Raw genomic sequence first — 17,758 nt, 5'->3', positions numbered from 1 at the left:
AGTCCCACAAACCTTCAGAGGTATTACAGATATTTCACCCACAGCACACAGTTTCCCACAGCTCATAGCTGCTCTAACCAAACGATTTTCTGCTTTTTCCACGATAGTTTTTCACAGCAGCTTTTCCACAGCCCACAGCTTACAGCAGCTTTTGCAAAATCCATAGCCCAACCAAACACATCCGAAACCTCAAACGAGTAATTTCACAAATACAAGAAAGAAGCTGTAAAACAAAGAAAGAAAGCTACGAGACTAAGCTTCAATCTTTTTCTATGTTTCCGCTTCAACCTTACAATGTATTCACGTGGCACCAATCCATCACATTTCTCGTCTGCTTAAAAACTTGATATCCGGATTATCACCGAATCTTTCACATAAATCTCCACCTAGCGTATGGGTACGAGGATATATCGACATCGCCTCTAGAGGATAGTGGCATCAAGAGGTGTCACCAATATCGACACTAGCATAATGCCGGATAGAATTTCCTCAAACGGTTTCCTGTAGCATCCGTCGTCAACATGGACCAGCCCTTAGGCTAGCATATCAGCAAAGCCTCCGAGAAGGAAAGCAGCGCAAGAAGCCTCGCCATTGCTAGCTCGGGGCGGATTTCTCCATCCTAGATTGTTTTATTTTTATAAATACATAATTTTTTCTATGCAATTAGATGTATATTATTTCTCTCTCTATATATATCTATCTAGGATGAGTTTTGTCTACACTCGCGACTCGCGTGCAGCTATTCTCACCATCAGTATACCACTGTGTATATGTCCACATTCTTGGTACGTTCATATCTACAAACATATCTAGATGTATACTATTTCTCTCTCTCTATATATAACAAAAACTATAAATTTTAAGAGAAATCAAACCAACTTACAATTTGCGAGGATGGATGAAGCATGTATCTTTCTCCGCCTTGATTATACCAAATTATAAGTAAAGTACCACATCGTTTTTTTGGCTGATAATTAGGACAGTTCTAAACGTCTGATTCCAGAGGCAGAGCTCTCAAGCTTGTATAACCGCTCCTGTCGTCCTGTTCGTTGGACGGCGCTTTCTGAGCCGAGCCTGCGTGAGCAGCTTGGTCTACAGGTCGAGCACTCCGATCCTCTCGCGACATTTCAATGGTCGACGAGGAATGCAGAGGCGCCGGCCAGCCGTGACCGGGACGTCTCGATGTGCCCGCGCATTTCGCGGGCGAGGGAGAACGACCGCCGGTGGGCGAGAAGGTCCTAGCCTAGCCTCCTTCCTAGGGATGGGTCACGCAAGGCCGCTCTCATGGATGTTTCCATCATCTTTTTCTCCGAGCCTTTCCGACAGTTTCAGATCTCGTGGCGCGGAGCAGAGCCTGTGCTCTGCCGGAAGGATCGGCGAGAAAGAGAGCGCTGGGTGCTTGACCATTGTTGTCTGATGCCGATTCCTGCCCCCACCGACTAAGGAGAAAGGCGAGTGCTGCCCGGCCGCGCCGGCTGTTACATCAGGGTTGGTGGCTGATGACGGAGAAAAATTCTGTGCGGTGCGGCACCGCTCCAGCGGACCATCAGGAGGCCCATCCGCTCGAGCTATGTGCCGTTACTCCATCGAGCCGATTAAGAGCAGCAGCAATGTTTAAGGACCAGCCGGTCTATTTGGGTGGATCCAGCAAAACCAGTTCTCAACTATTGCATACGTCACAATATCAATAGCCAGCTATGGGTCCCACCTATAGCAAAAGAATCAGCCATCTCTCAGCTGCCTGCTTTCTTCTTCACTGGCTTCATTCCCTTAGGTGGCGTGAACAGCAACAAAACACGGAGAGGTCAGAAGGATAAAAATTGTTTATTTCTTAGGGTAGACCATAGTGCTATGGTCGAATGTAAGCAAATTCTTACTATGGTCCAGTCTCACAGTGTATATGAGCGGTCAATAACACAGCACTTATTGCCTAAGAATTGCTTTTTACTCCCATTGCTGGTGCCCTAACGATCGAAGAGCCGTTCGCTGCTCCCGCCGTTGCACAGAGCCAATAGCTAAGCACCGAGCGATTAAACCGGCCGTCGTCGCGAACATTAAAAGGGCGTTGATGGCTGAAGGTTATGATCTTAGATTAATTTTAATAAAAGTGTTATAAGCATTAAATGTTATACTACATCAGCAATTTGCTGACATAGCAGAGATATCTACGAGCAGAGATATTGACACTTCTCCAATATAATTATCAAATTTTCAATTTTAATAACTATGCGATGATACTCCGTACTGGTGCATCACGCTCGCATTCGCTAGCTGCCGGTCGACGACGACGCGGTCGAGGCATTCCCGGTCGCGGCGGAGTTTGCCGGCAGCGAGGCGCCGCTGCATCTCCCGAGTTCCAAAGCAACAGCAGCGGCATTGCGGCGGCAGCTGAATTCTCAGCTAGAAACTGGAATCGAAGTCGCTGGAGCAACATTTTGTGGCATCGGATCGCCTGCTCCCCGGCCTGCAGATTCGATCTTGAAGGTCTCCGTGTACAAGTACGAGCTGACGCTGTAAATTAAATGCCATGAGCGACGGCATAGGCGGCTCAGTTGCCCAGGGCTCGGCTTCGGCCCTCCTCGTGCGGTGACATAGGCGGCTCGCCGGAGGATTGCCTAGATGGCCCAGCTCGAGGGGATGGGCTGCTTCCGCCTCCTGATGGCCCCGCTGGGTGTTGCCAGGTGCGGCACCGCTCCAGAGAATTTTTCTCCAGGATGACCGGCCGGATCAAATGTTCAGACGACACGAAGATCGTTGGAGCGACTGAGCGAGAAACCAGTTATATCTGATACAGACGTAGTAGTACAGACAGGTCACAATCCGATCCTACGAGAGTGTACGTCTCTACGTTGTGCATGAGTGACAGGTTATTTTCATTCAAGCGTGCAATATAATTCAAAAGTACAAGTCCACATTATTGTTTTTTATCGTACAAGCTTATCTTCGGAAACTTCGGACGGAGGTTAAAAATGGGAAGCAGCTTCCGGAGGCCCGAGAAAGAGACACAGCAACACTGACACCACAGCATCTGCTCCTCCACACTCCACATTCAGCTCAGCTCGGCAGATCCGGCGAGTGACGTCGCGCGCGCGGCAGCCACACGAACGGGCCGCGCACTGCACGAACAGATGGCGACGGCGACCTCTTGAGGATGGGGTGGCCGGCCGACGAGCTCCACCGTGCGCGGCCGGTGACCGAACCAAACGATTTCTGTCGTAGAAGACGAATTAGGGTGCGTTTCGACCTTAGAGATCTTTTCGTACCGATTAGATGGACTATTAGAGCTAATAGCAAAACTAATTGCATAAGTCGTGGCTGATTGTCGAAACGAATCCATTGATACTAATTAGTCCGTGATTATCATATGTCTACTGTAGCATAATATTGCCAAATCATGATCTAATTAGGCTTAATGGATCCATCTCGCGAATTAGTCTCTATTTATAGAATTAATTTTATAATTATCTTATATTTAATACTCTTAGTTATTGTCCGGACATGCGTTACGATGGGACTAAAGTTTTAGTTTTAGGAGGGATCCAAACGGCACCTTACCTAGCTAGCTACCTTTCTAAACAAGTAGAAGTACTCGAATGTAAATGAGAGATACAAAATGAGGGAGAGAATGTAATCCTTGTATTGTCAGGCGTCTGTATATACATATATATATATATACACACACACGCACACACATATGAGTAAGAAGTGCCACGAAGGGACACCAACGAATAGACACTTGGTGGATGAGACCACACCAGTTTATTCCTAACACTCCCCTTTGATCGAATCAATCCTTGAGATCAAAATTATTTCATAAATCCCTCCAAACACCCTGTGGAAAAAATATGAAGAATATATATGGATATGTCAATTAAACTTCTGCAAAACCCAGTGGGAAAAATAAGAAGAAAATGATATGACATATACATCATCGCTCAAACAAAATTTCTTAAGAATTTAGAGAGCAATGCACATCTTTAATATATCCTGGATATCTTCCTTAAAAAAATCCCGTAGAAAAAAAATAGAAGATATAACATATATCCTTATATTGATATTGCATTATTAAAAACTTTTATATGAAAAACCTCAAGGAAAAAAGTACATTATGATACGTAACATAACAGTTACAATAAAGAGGAGACTTCCCCTGAACCTTGCAAACGTCAAAGTTATCGGTACCAATTCAACAAACACTTTATAAGTGTGAAATATGGTAGAAACTTTGTGAATAAATTTGTGAAACAATTGCATATTAATTTGCAAGGTATTTGTTCCTCAAATGTATTGTTATACATGAGGACAAACCATTTTGTGAGCAATAGTGCAATATTGCTTTCACATAACATGTTTGCATCCAAGCAGTACCAGTAACCTTATCTTGATAAATAAGGTCAGTGATTTGATGAAATCACAATGATCACTCAATGAAACCTGATCCGCATATGTTAGATTTCAGAATAACACGCGGTAATAATCATTAGAGTCTATTACCACTCCAATGAGAATTCCACCACAAATATATCAGTCTATGATATGCATTAACGGGGATTAGCTGAGCAATATCTACACATCCCTCTATGGTCATGTTTAACCTTGAGAGGACCTTAAGATGTCTAGAGGAAGGGTGAATAGGCTAATCTGCAATTTTAAACACTTTAAAAAAGGACAAAGATCAATACCAAATGAATCCGGATACTCGGGACACCAGTCCGGAGTCTCCGGAGATAATATCCGGAGGTTTCCAATAAGAATGCTATGACAAGAATAGCTAGGTAAATCAACAAGAAAAGTAGATCTAAAGGATTTGCAAGTATCAGGGGTTCCTACAGAGAGATTCTTGCAGGCTGTAATAGACTAAAAACTTGGCAATAAGTAGATCGAGCTCAAACCCTAGAAAGTTAGTCTCACAAGTAAATAACTAATAAAATAAGTAAGGAGCATAAGAGAGAGACAGAATTTATATCCTGAAATTCACTCCTAAAAGAGCTATGCCTCTGTTGAGGAAGGATTCAAGAGACGGTGCTCAAGAACCCCGATGCTCCTCTTATAAGGGTGAGACCAACGCTCGAACCCAAGGTCACTTACTATATGTTCCGCCGAGAGGAATGACGATTACAAACTTCCCGTGATGCTTACAACTTGCTTGAGCACTCACGAGCGACGCCTAGCTGCCTAGGAGCTTGAAGCTCCAAGAGTAACAAACTTGAATCCACCGGCTATACGAGGATGATGTGCTCAAAAGATGGAATAGAAGCTTACTAGCACAAATTTTTGCTCTTGCAACAATCTCACTTGAATCCCTAAAGAAAATCACTCAAGAATGAAGAAAAGGGGGAGTGAGAGAGCTCTTTTACTTCTAGGGCGTTTCAAGAGAGTGTATGAGTGAAGGCTAGCCGTTGGTTTGAGGTACCCGGAGGCTCCGGATATATGTCCGGAGTATATGTCCAGATACTCCAGACATCTTTGTCCGGATATTCCGGACCAGGACCCGAACACTCCGGGTTCAGCAGGAGATTTCACAAGAAGACTGTTTATAGTGGTAGGTTTGATTCTTATAGTTTTTGTAGGTTCTCTTGAGCACAATTACCACATCAACACCTATAGATCAAAGTCTTTTTTGATAGTACGGTGTTCCTATACTCAATTTCAAAATAAAATCTAATCTTCAAGTAAATTTGAAACACCGCTTTTCATTTCCTTTTTGAGAGGTCATGCTTCGTAATACGCTTTGCTTGTTCACCCTTAGCACCTGCACACATGCTTGATAACATGATTAAATATACATGTGCTTTGTCATCTAATACCAAAACCCACTAAGGGGCTTAGATATTTTTCAAACCTATCCATTGATATCTCTTGACTCCTGCCAGAAAAATACCTTATGGAGTAGCCTATTTGAGCGAGCAAGTATCTGCAAATGCAATATCAGGCCAGTTGCGTGATACATGAGCACTTGTTGGCACTAGGTTTGATCCCAGTATCAAAATGATAATAATCCATATTTAGGGACTAAACGGCCATAGAAGGTGATGGATATGATCATCCAATATGTTAGATATTGGTAGACTGATGAATATGCTTAAATTGTAGACTTAAGTGTGATTTGATTTTACCCAAATCTTCATCTCATAATCCGTCATAAGATGATTGCATGATCAACTGTGTAGTCAGGAATTATACAGAATCCATTTAGGATTTCAACAGAACACACCAATGCAACCATCATTGTTGGGAGTAAACTTTTCGAGGAAAGAACTTACCCAATCATTGTACCTATTTCAAGTCATGCATTACTTGAGTTATACATAATATATGTTGTGATTTTGATTCCTAACATGAAGCCCATTGACTTGTGTATCCGAATCCATCAAATTCCAAAGATTTGGCAATGATCGAATGTAGGAATATAATTTTCACGCATACCAAGGGTATGCCAGCTAGATCTCTGCATGAGACCATATGCTACAAGCTATTGCTATCTCACCATCATGCTTCTACAAAGAAAGCATTATGAGAGTAACATATTACTCAAACATCATTTAGCAAGAGCGATTCTCCTCAATGGACACCTTTGATTTGACCCAAAGTGAGCGTCAAAACGCTCTTGCCTAGAACTTTTTCAGTAGGTGTAAGGCAATCTAAGATAGAGAAATATCGATATTGTAGACTTTGTATGATTGATTCAACATAACTAACATTTCTTGTGAAAATATTAACCGTTGAACTCTATGTCACTTCCCACAACAACATAGTTAGGGCGTTCCAATGACTCAGCACCTGAATATGTGTACACATATGCTGATCTTTTGGATGGTAAACATCCGTAGGCATTGGATAGTAAATATTCATAAGGTGTCAATCAACTTGATATTGATTAGCATTCACTCCATTTATCATGAAAGCTTGTAAAAGCTTTCTTTCTTGTGACCATACTTCTCCCCCTCTTATTGGGAGTTGAGTGGTTTTAAAATGGTACCTCCACTCTTTCTGGCACAATGAAAATGATAAATAAATATTACCATGAATAAATGCATTTAGCAGATTATTTGCAAAACATTGCAAATATATAAGACTCTGAACCAGTAGTTTAGAATGTTCTTGTGCATGGATAAAAATAAATAGAGAATATCAAGATGTGACATTCACTCCTGATTCCTGGCATTCTATGTGGTATATAAATCTCCCCCTAATACCTGGAATCCTTCTAAAAAAATAATCAGCATACAGGCTATACACAAAATCCCCTTTGGATAATCCGAGGTATGTAATGAATGACGGATACTTATATCTCCAGAATTCCCATGCCCACAAGTGTATGCTGAGGTGGTGATATCATTATGTGCAAGATATATCTGACTTGTAACTGAAAAATATTTGATGTCAAATATCCATGTATTCACTGCAAAACGGAGGAAAACGTATGATTGCAGTTTGATATATTTGAAATGTATATGGTGTGTACATCCACATCCATCAACAGATGTTGGCAATTTGCAATTCTATTTTAATCACATAAAATAGTTGCATTCTCTTGATCAGAGATTCAACATCTTTCTCTCATGCTCAGTAGAGAGTCACAATGCTGATAAAATGTTTAGAGTAGAAGTATTCGAATGTAAATGAGAGACACAAAATGAGGGAGAGGAATATAATCCTTGTATTGATCTCAGGAATCTGTACATATATATACATGAGGAAGAGGTGCCACGAAGAGACACCAGCGAATAGACACCCGGTGGATGAGATCACACCAGTTTATTTCTAGCACTTTCCGCACATCCCTGAATAATTTGCCCTCGCTTTCAGCCGGTTAATGTCCATCTCGGCTAAGCTTGCGCGCCTTTTCGGCCTGTGCCAGGCACCATTTCGGCATACATGACGTCTCTGTCTAGTGTCCACTCCGCTGAGTTGTCCATCCAACGAGTGACTATTTCTCTTCTTCTTTTTCTATGAGAAGGTTGCTTTAATTTTTTTTAATTTAATGACTGCCAACGCAAATTAAAGAGGGGAGGAAAAAAACTGAAGCGCAGACTGAGAGAGAATTTACCTGCAGTACGTGCCTCAGAATGAACTCTGAAGTTTGTTTAACTTTAACCTGGTGCAAGCGGTTGTCCTATTTGCCTGATGCTGATTCCTGCCCGCACTGAAATAGGGAAAAAGGCGAGTGTTGCCTCATTGTTGATGGCGAGATGACCAGCCCGGCCGGGTCACAGTGTTCAGACGGCAGTCCGGCACACTACCAGACTAACATTGGAACAAGGGATGTGTCCTCGAACCATAGTTTTGCGGGGAACGCTTCGTCGCTTCCACTGAGTGCTGACGAGGGGAACTTGACTTTTGGGAGATTCTGACCGTCGTCACAATCCAATCCGGCTACACACGCCGTGGATGACAGTGGCTATGTATCGGACTGCCTACGCATCATGATTTCATCCACACTTACTAGTGTCGTTTAGTTTTTAATTTCAGTCATACGTAAAATGCGAAGTAAAAAAAGTATATGCTACTTTCATAGATCAGAGAGAAGACGAAACACTGGCACGGTGGCACCTCACTGTGTATCCCAGCTCGGGAGATCCAGCGTGTAATGTAACGTCGCGCGTGCGGCAGCCACACGTATGGGTCACGCGCCCACTGCACGCTCCAATGGCGATGGCGACGGAGACGAAGATTTCATGGGGCCTGGGGTACCACCAGAACGCCGTCACATTGTGGCCGGTGGCCAAACCAACCATATCACTACTAACACCCACGACTGTAGCTCACTTATCCACCTAGGTTTTGTCTGCTTATATTTTTCTGAATTTATTTCAAAATTTAACCGGCGCTACTCTTTCAATAATAGATGAAATATCCGTGGTAACTTCGTTAATCTCGAAAATCTACTGGCTGAGTTTCTCGGAGGTACTCATAAGGATAAAAAAATACATGCGGCTCCACTTGATTGGCCTTCTTACCTTTCAGCCAAGCCGATTATATATAGGCCTTGCCAAACAGTAGATCAGCATCCATAATATCATAATATCTCTAATAAGTTCTCTATTACTCCCTTCGTCCAAAAAATAAATCATTCTATGATTCAAAATTTATCCTAAAAATAAGTTATTTTACCTAATTAAGTATGCGCATGTGCATTCATCAATCAATTAGTACCAAATATGGCTAATAAATACAGGCAATCATTTTACCTCCGTATTAGTCTGTCATAAAATTTCTAGAATGACCTGTACTTTGGGATGGAGGGAGTACACTTTAGTTCTTAGCTATGAAAACTGAAATGCACTATATAGGATAACTGTGCTAATCATGTCTCAAAACTAGGGATGATGCAAATTGGTGCCTAGTGGTTTCTAGGTTGCAAGGTTCATTTTCATTCCACTTTTCTTGTTGGGATGTCAATTGGGAATACAATGATGGATTTTCATTCACCATCCAGTTCACCTAGCAGCTTGGTGTTTATTTTATGCTGTAAAAAGAAAGATGTTTTAGTCGTACTTAAGCACAACTTTTAAGCTTAACCAATTTCGTTCCCTTGAACCTAACTAGTACTGATTCCAACACAACTGGGAGGGTTTCTCAGCTTCATTATACACATATGGATCTGTACTTTTATCTGCTACACCATAGGAGTTCTGACAGTTTTATCTCATACAACACAGAAAGATTACCAATTGGGTCCCATCCATAACAAATTGATAAAAGCAGTGTTCAATTTTGTTTAACGAATCTCGTCTTAACATAGCTAGGGGGTTCAAAGTTTTAAAACTAATTAGTTAATGTCATTGTTACCATTTTGTTAGTTGATGGGGTAGGTAAGTGAAACTAGAATGGATACGCATCTATTTTTCCTGACAACAATTGAGATTTGAGAGCGATGTGCATATATTATATATTACGAGGTAGCCACTTTCTCTGCTCTTTGATGTTGATGATTGATTATGATGAAATTATCACCTCACACACCATAATCTTTCAGTTTGCAACAAATGGGACGGAACATGCTTATCTTCAATTATCCCCCCTCAATTTGGAGGTCATGTGTTGCTGATGATCCTCGCTTCAGTCTCCATCATCCACTTTCTTGGAAACATTGAGGGGTATGCATGATCATCGCCTCCTGAAAGGATCGATGGACCAAGAGGGGGGGGGTGAATTGGGCCTTTTTCAATTTCTAAAACAAGGTAAAACAACCTTAACCTATGCAAAAACTAGAAAGGCTCCAATTCACCAACCGGATAACTAAACAACCTACACAAGCTAGTTAAGATGAAAAGAGATAAAGCCTAGCAAGGTAGATCTAACTAGTGATTCCTAAATCAAGCACATGAATGAATTGCATGAAAGATAATGCTTGAAAAAGTAAAGTGGACAAGGGACAACCGGATTTTTCCCGTGGTATCGATGTGTTGGCACACACCCCTAATCCACGTTGTGACACTCACAAAGAGTATTGTCACCTCCCAAGTCACCAAGACGAGGGCGCTCACTAAGAGTCTCCGTTCACCATCCCGGTGTGGTGGAGATCAAGCCACGTACAAATCTCTTCTCCGGGCTTCCACAATCCTTGGCAAGCTCCGCGAGAATCACCTCGATCACCAAGATCGCCTAGGTGATGCCAATCACCAAGAGTAACAAGCTAAGGCCTTCACTTGAGCAAGAACCAATCACCAAGAATGGATGCACACAAGCTTCTCTCTACTCAAGTCCTTAATCTTGCTTCTTGAATGATTGAATGAACAAGTGTATGAAATGTTGAAGCTCAAGGTGGCTCTTGACTATAGTATGTGTGTTTGGATGTTGCCTGGTGTCAAGAGTGGTAGAATGACCCATTGGAGGGGTATATATAGGCAGCTCACACGAATAGAGCCGTTGGAGAAAAAGCTGCCAGAAAAACTGCGTAGCGCCGGTTAATCCGACGTCCCTCCAATAGTCATCGTCGGTTTAACCGGTGAATGTAAACTCCCTTTTTTTGAAAACTAGCCGTTACTGTTTGGGAAGATTAACCGTCGTTGCATCGGTTTAACCGGTGAATGTAATCATCCATTGAACAACTGAAAAAACGAGTCACTGGACAACTGCACCGACGTCAAATTTCAAATAGCGTCGGTTTAACCGGTGAGTCAATTTGTGCACTGATCAACTGAAAACCGAGTCTCTGGACAACTGCACCGACGTCAAATTTCAAATAACGTCGGTTTAACCGGTGTATTGACTTGTCCAGACCTGCTGACCTCGTTTAACCGACGTATAGAAAACTTTAGACGTCGGTTAATCCGGTGTTAAGGATTTTTCTGATTTTGCCTTTTCTGACTTGAGTCTTGAATGAAATCCAAATATTCTTGAGATATAAGTTGAGAACCACTTATTTGAGCTTCTAGAAACCTGAGTGACCATTGTGTGCATCCATTTTTAAATGACCATGTCCATGCTCAAGTTACTAAGCCTAAACCCCTCTTAATAGTGCGATCACTACAAAACTATAAAACCTATGCTAACCTAAGTGTCCTTCTCAACCTTATGACACTTAGGACTAGAAAGATCCTTAGTCTTGACATATTATTGAGTTGAAAGCCGAGATCGCCTTTTTGAATAATGAAAATTAGGGGCCTCTTTTGACATATAACCAAATGAGCAATAATGATCTATAAAGCTGCACAAACTCATTAGTCACAATAATGGTTGTCATTAATCACCGAAACATACCTTAAGGGCCTAGATGCTTACACCTCCCTTCATGGTCGGATCACCTATTCACCTCTATGGTCACCTAGCTTACCCCATATATCAATGATAAATGAGGAGAATAATGAGTTGCATAGTCAAAAGTTACATATGGTAACAAGCACTAGCCAAAGTTTTTTTTTCCAGAAAACTAACCACTAGCAAATGGCATGATTCGGGAAAAAGACTATGATAGCTATTGTTGTGCAACATATGTCGGTGTTTAACCTCCAAGCTCGCCGAGGGATACTCCCGAGGTGTAGATTGTAGGTAGGGTGTCGTCGAGATCAGGAACTCAAAAGTGTAAGGAACACGAAAATTTAGATAGGTTTGGGTTGCCGAGAGCGTAATACCCTACGTCCTGTATGGTGGTTTGTATTGCCTTAGGTGTTGTAATGTTTAGAGGTGATCCCTGCCCGCCCTTATATAGTCTGGGGAACAAGGGTACATGAAAATCCTAGCCCGATACTAGCTTAAGAGTCCTACCTGAGTACTGCTCAGGTAGTTTTCTTCTGTTCCGACTGGTCTTACTCTTGTACGAGTAATAAAATTGATGCAGGGTGTGGACCATGTCACATCCCATATCCTAGAATATATACGCTATGTTCGCAGTCCCGTAGCTCCGGATCTTACAAACTACTGCTAGTTCAAGCCTTGTACATAGAGATCAGAGTTATAAATGTTGACACTTGACAGTGATATTCTCTACAAGTCTTCATAAACCAAGACTTGATTAATGGTCTTGTGGAGCAGAGAGGATAATTATTAGGATTGTCACAGTTATATCATATCTGTTTCGTAAAGGATAATGTTAGTTGAATCAACAATCTGTATTTTTTTTGTTCAGGTGTATATGTGGATTTAAAAATAGGGACTGTATGTGTGTATATGTACTGTATTTCGCAAAAGAAGAAGAAAAAAACACCTCAAACGTCCATAACATATTACTATTACTAATTGAAGGCTTCTTTTAAGACCTCCACGTGAAGCCACCTAAAATCCTAGATGGACATTTAAAAAATAGAGAAATCCTAGAAATTGGATCGTTAATTCGGTAACTCTAATCTAATCACACTAGTTATTGGAACTGTTATCTTTTCTAATAAATTACACACCTCTATCGTTATAAAAACGAACTAAAGTAACCCCCTATCTAAATTATCCACCTCTACCATTATAAAAAAATCTAAAGTGACTCCTAATCTTCATGTAAATTACCCACCTATGCCATTATATAGATAATGCAAATAACCCCCTAAATTTGCGTATAAATTATTGAATTATATTATTATTAAAATTTAGAGTAACCCCTTAATTTGAATCCAAATTATATAATCATAAAAAATTATTAAAGTGTAACAATATAAAATTCTAAATTATGATTTCTAGAATTATTAATATATTATTTATGTTATTATTTATATAAAAATACTACTCACGGTATATGTCACCATATTTTCATGTATGATAGAAGAGATAAGAATACCAATTCACAAACAAATGGTTCAATTAAATATATATCAAACACACATGGAGGTGTGACGCAAAATGAAATCTATTACAACTAAATAATGATAAATATATATTTTAAAGTATGTGTTAGAATATTTAATAGATGAAAGAGTACGTAAGATAAATAATTATAATTATTAGCTATAAATTTTTTATATTAATTCTAATTAGTCCGTGCGGGTTAAATTTTACATTAAAAATCCACCAATCGTGACCAGCATCTTTTTTATACAACTTGATTAGTTCTTGTGGCCACACTTCGATCCTTACACTAGTCATGCGGCTATCCATGAGCAAGAATTCCCTTATTGCCCTATAGCATCGGACGACATGATTTAAACGAAAGGGAAAACACACAAAAAGAAAAAAGAAAGAAAGAAAAAGCCACCAAATTAAGCTCCTGCTGCTCCCCGGAATCAACACCATGCATCATACGCCTGCTAATAACAACACAGTTTGCCGCGTACGTCGATCCGCTACCTCGTCAGTACAGGGGGCAGTTGAGCCGGGGCGTGGGCACGGCGTAGAGCCGCGTGGCGCGCGGCGCGGTGAGCCCGAAGATGTCGCCCATGTCGAGCTCCGAGGGCTTCATGCCGTCGGGCAGCGACCAGCTGAAGCCGTGCGCGAGCTGCGCGACGGCGAGCTCCAGCGCGTACAGGCCCAGCGCCATCCCGGGGCAGGAGCGGCGGCCGGAGCCGAAGGGCAGGAACTCGAAGCAGCCGCCCTTGAAGTCGAGCCCCGCGGCGTCCCCCTCCGGCGCGAACCGCGACGGCCGGAACGCGTCGGCGTCCTCCCACGAGGCGCGGTCGCGGCCGATGGCCCAGACGTTGATCATGACGCGGGAGCCCCGGGGCACGGAGTAGCCGCCCACGACGCAGTCCTCGGCGGTCTCGTGGAGGAGCAGCGGGATCGGCGGGTGCAGCCGGAGCGTCTCCTTGACGACGCACCGGAGGAAGGGGAGCCTGTCCAGGTCCGACTCGCTCACGTTCCGGTCGTACCCGACCACGTCGGCGAGCTCCTGCTGCAGGCGCCGCAGGTCGTCGGGGCTGTGCATCATCTCCGCCATCGCCCACTCGATCGCCGACGCCACCGTCTCCGTCCCGCCAAACATCACATCCTGCATCCATCATCCATGAACAGCCATTAGTTCAGCTCTCGGCAAAAGCAGGTAATAAAGAGATAAAATTTTTTGGGGAGGAATTCAAAATAACATTGTTTACAATGTTTAGAACAAGCTAATTGGATTATTGTCCTAAACTTCAGAAGTACTACTCTATCCATAGTGACTTCAGAGTTAATGTAATCGTAAAAACGCTAGACTATCTTTTATGATGTCATATACCCATCATTTCTGTCTCGACAACGGAAGCTTACTGGATCACGCAAATGCATACCGGCCGGCCGGCTCAAAAAGTTACAAAGCCGTGATGGTTTTCTACTCTCAATATCGTAGTCATAGTCATAGCTGGTGTACGTTGCACACTAGCAAACACTGTTGTTTTACCTTGGAACTTAAGAAAACAAAGCGGTTGGTGGTGGCAAGATATAGGGGAGCGGTAGCAGTCAGTCCGTGGTTTGTGTCGGAGTATGTAGTAAAAGAATATGTACAAACATACTAGATACTTATATTTCATTCATGCTAAATCAATACAAACATACACCTTACTACATGGCGTCCACCAGTTTTTTTTGTTTAAAAAAAGGATAATTAGACTTTTAATTATATATATTTCCATCATGTGCAAATATATCGGACTAGACAATGATAGTAAGACTCGAAACATGATCATGCATATCGTACCATGTATATAGGCTATAAAATATGACAAAAGAAAACGTAGGAATCATCAATTATGTGCACCAACCGCAGCCAACGTGTTTGGCTACGTCTAGCTTGACCTCAGGCGCCTCCGGACACCACGGAGACTTGCCAAAACCGCTAGAAAGGGATGCCGTAGACCCGGGGACGTCACTGTCCTAGACTACTTGTTGGACGACGTTGAATGCGAACTACTAGTATAAAGAAGGAATAATAATAATATAATAATAATAATAATAATCCATGCATCGATCCGTTCACGAGCCATTCAAGATTGTCAAACCGTAGATGTATGTAGCATATGCAGTTATCCTTTGCAAAAAAAAAACAAAAAAAATTGTGAACCCCACAGCTATACAGGTATACAGCTATACAGTTAGCCCGTACAGGTATACGTCGACCGTGACAGTGGCTAGCTAGCTACTGGTGCCGGTCCAGCTACGTACGTATGTGCGTTGGGGAACCGCCACAGCACGAAAGAGGATGTTCTGAAAGAGATCTGGAATCGACGAGAAATATTGTGAGAGAGATGGCGTAGCAGAGAATATGTGGCGGGGAATTCGGGAAGGGGAAACGCGCCCATGGCTGGCCTGACTAGTTTGAGCTCGTGGTCGAGCTTGGTGGCTTGCCTAACCAGCTCTGCCGCTTCTGATGATGCGGTGTCTGTACGCATGCTTGGCACATGTTGTTAGACACGCGGATGCTAAATCTTATTGTTAGGTACGTGCTCGAGATAACAAAGATCTTACTACTAGTAGGTACCAGTACGAGGAGCACGTCACAGATTTTTTTTCGGGCAGGTGAGGCACAGTTATGACTTCCATAGATGTTTTTGTCACATATCTAGACTTTACGTATCTCTGCCAAACATTGCCCAAGAAGCACGCGACAAAGTAGTGACCCAAGCAAAGTCCAAACATGTCCAAAGAATCATATAAAAAAAAGAGACATGTCCTAAGGGGAAAAAAAAGCTTTTCTCTGAAGTAGTAATAACTTTTTATGGTAGTAATCAGCTAGCTATATATGCCTGATGTGGATTGATTGAATCTTTGGTGCTGTTTGGTATGCATGGTTTGGCAATCCATCAACACCTACCACTCAGAGGTCAGAGCAACTATGATTCACTACCAAAATCTTGGCTTGGATCCAGCACTTCTGTATATCATGCATGGACCTACACCCTATATATGTATATTAGCATATTGGACCGAATCACATCTACTATAAATATGTGGGTCCCGCCGATGCCACTAATGGACATTTTTTCTCCAGAAATATTTCATTAAACAGTGCCCTTTTTCAGGTCAGCACGAAGTGTCCTACAGCCTACGGGTTGTCTTGTGTTGCTACTGTTCGTCCTAATCGCCCTAGGATTCAGGATCTTGATCACGTTAAAAGAACCTATTGAATTAATGACGGTAAAAACGCCGTGATTAGTGTGACAGCAGGTCAGAGGGCGCGTATGCAACGTACCATGATGATGGCCTTGATGTTGTCGCGCGTGAGGCGGAGCGTGCTCTGCAGGTCGTCGACGTCGCCGGCGGCGGGCTTGCCGCCGTCCTTGCTGGGCTTCGCCTCGGCGAGGAAGGCGAGCATGTCGTCGACCATGTCGGCGTCGGCGTCGTCGGGGCTCTTCCCCCGCCTCATGTGCTCATCGATAATCTTGTCGATGAAGCGGTCCAGCGCGGCGCGGGCGTCGCGGAGGCGCCGGTTGATGCCCTGCGGGTCCATCCAGCTCAGCCAGGGGATGAAGTCGCCGATGTTGAAGGCACCGAAGAGCTTGGAGAACTCCTGGAGGATGGCGATGAACTCGTCCTGGCCCTCGCCGTCGCGGGTGCCGAAGGCCGCGCGAAAGATGACGTTCTTGGTCAGGTTGAAGATGAGCTCGCCCAGGTTCACGGCCTCGCCACCGCTGGACGCCACGGCGCGGACCAGCGCCGCGGACTCGTCGCGCACGGCCACCCACGTCTCCGCGCGCCGCCGGCTGAAGAGCTTCATCACGCACAGCTTGCGCATCTGACGCCAGAAGGGCCCGTAGTGCGCGAACGCCATGTCGGCGCGGTCGTAGGTCAGGTACGAGATGGCGATGGTGGCCGGGCGGTTCGAGAAGGCGCCGTCCTGCGCCTGCAGCACCTCGCGCGCGTACTCGGGCGTCGACACCGCGAACGCGTGCAGCTGGCCCAGGCGGAGGTGCAGCAGCCCGCCGTACTGCTCGGCCAGCGCCGCCAGCCCGCGGTGGGTCAGCTGGTCCATCATTGTCATGTTCCCGATGATCGGCAGCGGCTTCGGGCCCGGCGGCAGCGGCGCCTTGCCCCGCCGCCGGAGCTGCAGGAGCACGAAGGCCAGAGAGGCCAGCAGCACCCAGCTCAGAGGGCCTTGGAGGCACTCCATCGCGATCTTGGGCACGGCCACCATGATCGGCAACATCTTTTTTTTCCTTTTCGTTTGGGGTTTTAGATTGCCGTGTGGTGGTAGAGTGCTCTTGGAGTAGAGCTGAGGAGAAATGGAGCAGGTGCTGGGTTTATATAGGTGGAGGAGTAGGTGGAGAGGAAGATTTCTTAAAGATTAGCTCGAGACATTCTGGACTGAACTCATTTCTTCTACTCATAAAATTGTTTTAATTTTTTTTATTGAATTGCATTTGTGGTATGCCTTCCCTGATCATGAGAAACTGATGGAGTAGGAGCACATGGTAGAGTTGAT

General features: G+C 43.6%; 1 protein-coding gene across 1 annotated transcript; it reads right to left on the bottom strand.

Moving 5' to 3' along the window:
* Nucleotides 1–13,397: 13,397 nt before the first annotated feature.
* On the bottom strand, nt 13,398–17,535 carry LOC112873900 (cytochrome P450 84A1). The gene is made up of 2 exons (XM_025936995.1): nt 16,529–17,535; nt 13,398–14,353 (listed from the first exon to the last, which is right to left on the bottom strand). The coding sequence occupies exons 1-2, from the start codon at nt 17,480–17,482 to the stop codon at nt 13,721–13,723; spliced, it is 1,587 nt and encodes a 528-aa protein (XP_025792780.1). The 5' UTR covers nt 17,483–17,535; the 3' UTR covers nt 13,398–13,720.
* Nucleotides 17,536–17,758: the final 223 nt, after the last annotated feature.

Source organism: Panicum hallii, chromosome 9 (assembly GCF_002211085.1).
Source record: "Panicum hallii strain FIL2 chromosome 9, PHallii_v3.1, whole genome shotgun sequence".
Classification (NCBI taxonomy): domain Eukaryota; kingdom Viridiplantae; phylum Streptophyta; class Magnoliopsida; order Poales; family Poaceae; genus Panicum; species Panicum hallii.
The sequence above is the reverse complement of the archived record's forward strand: the minus strand, read 5'-3'. Positions and strand labels throughout refer to the sequence as shown.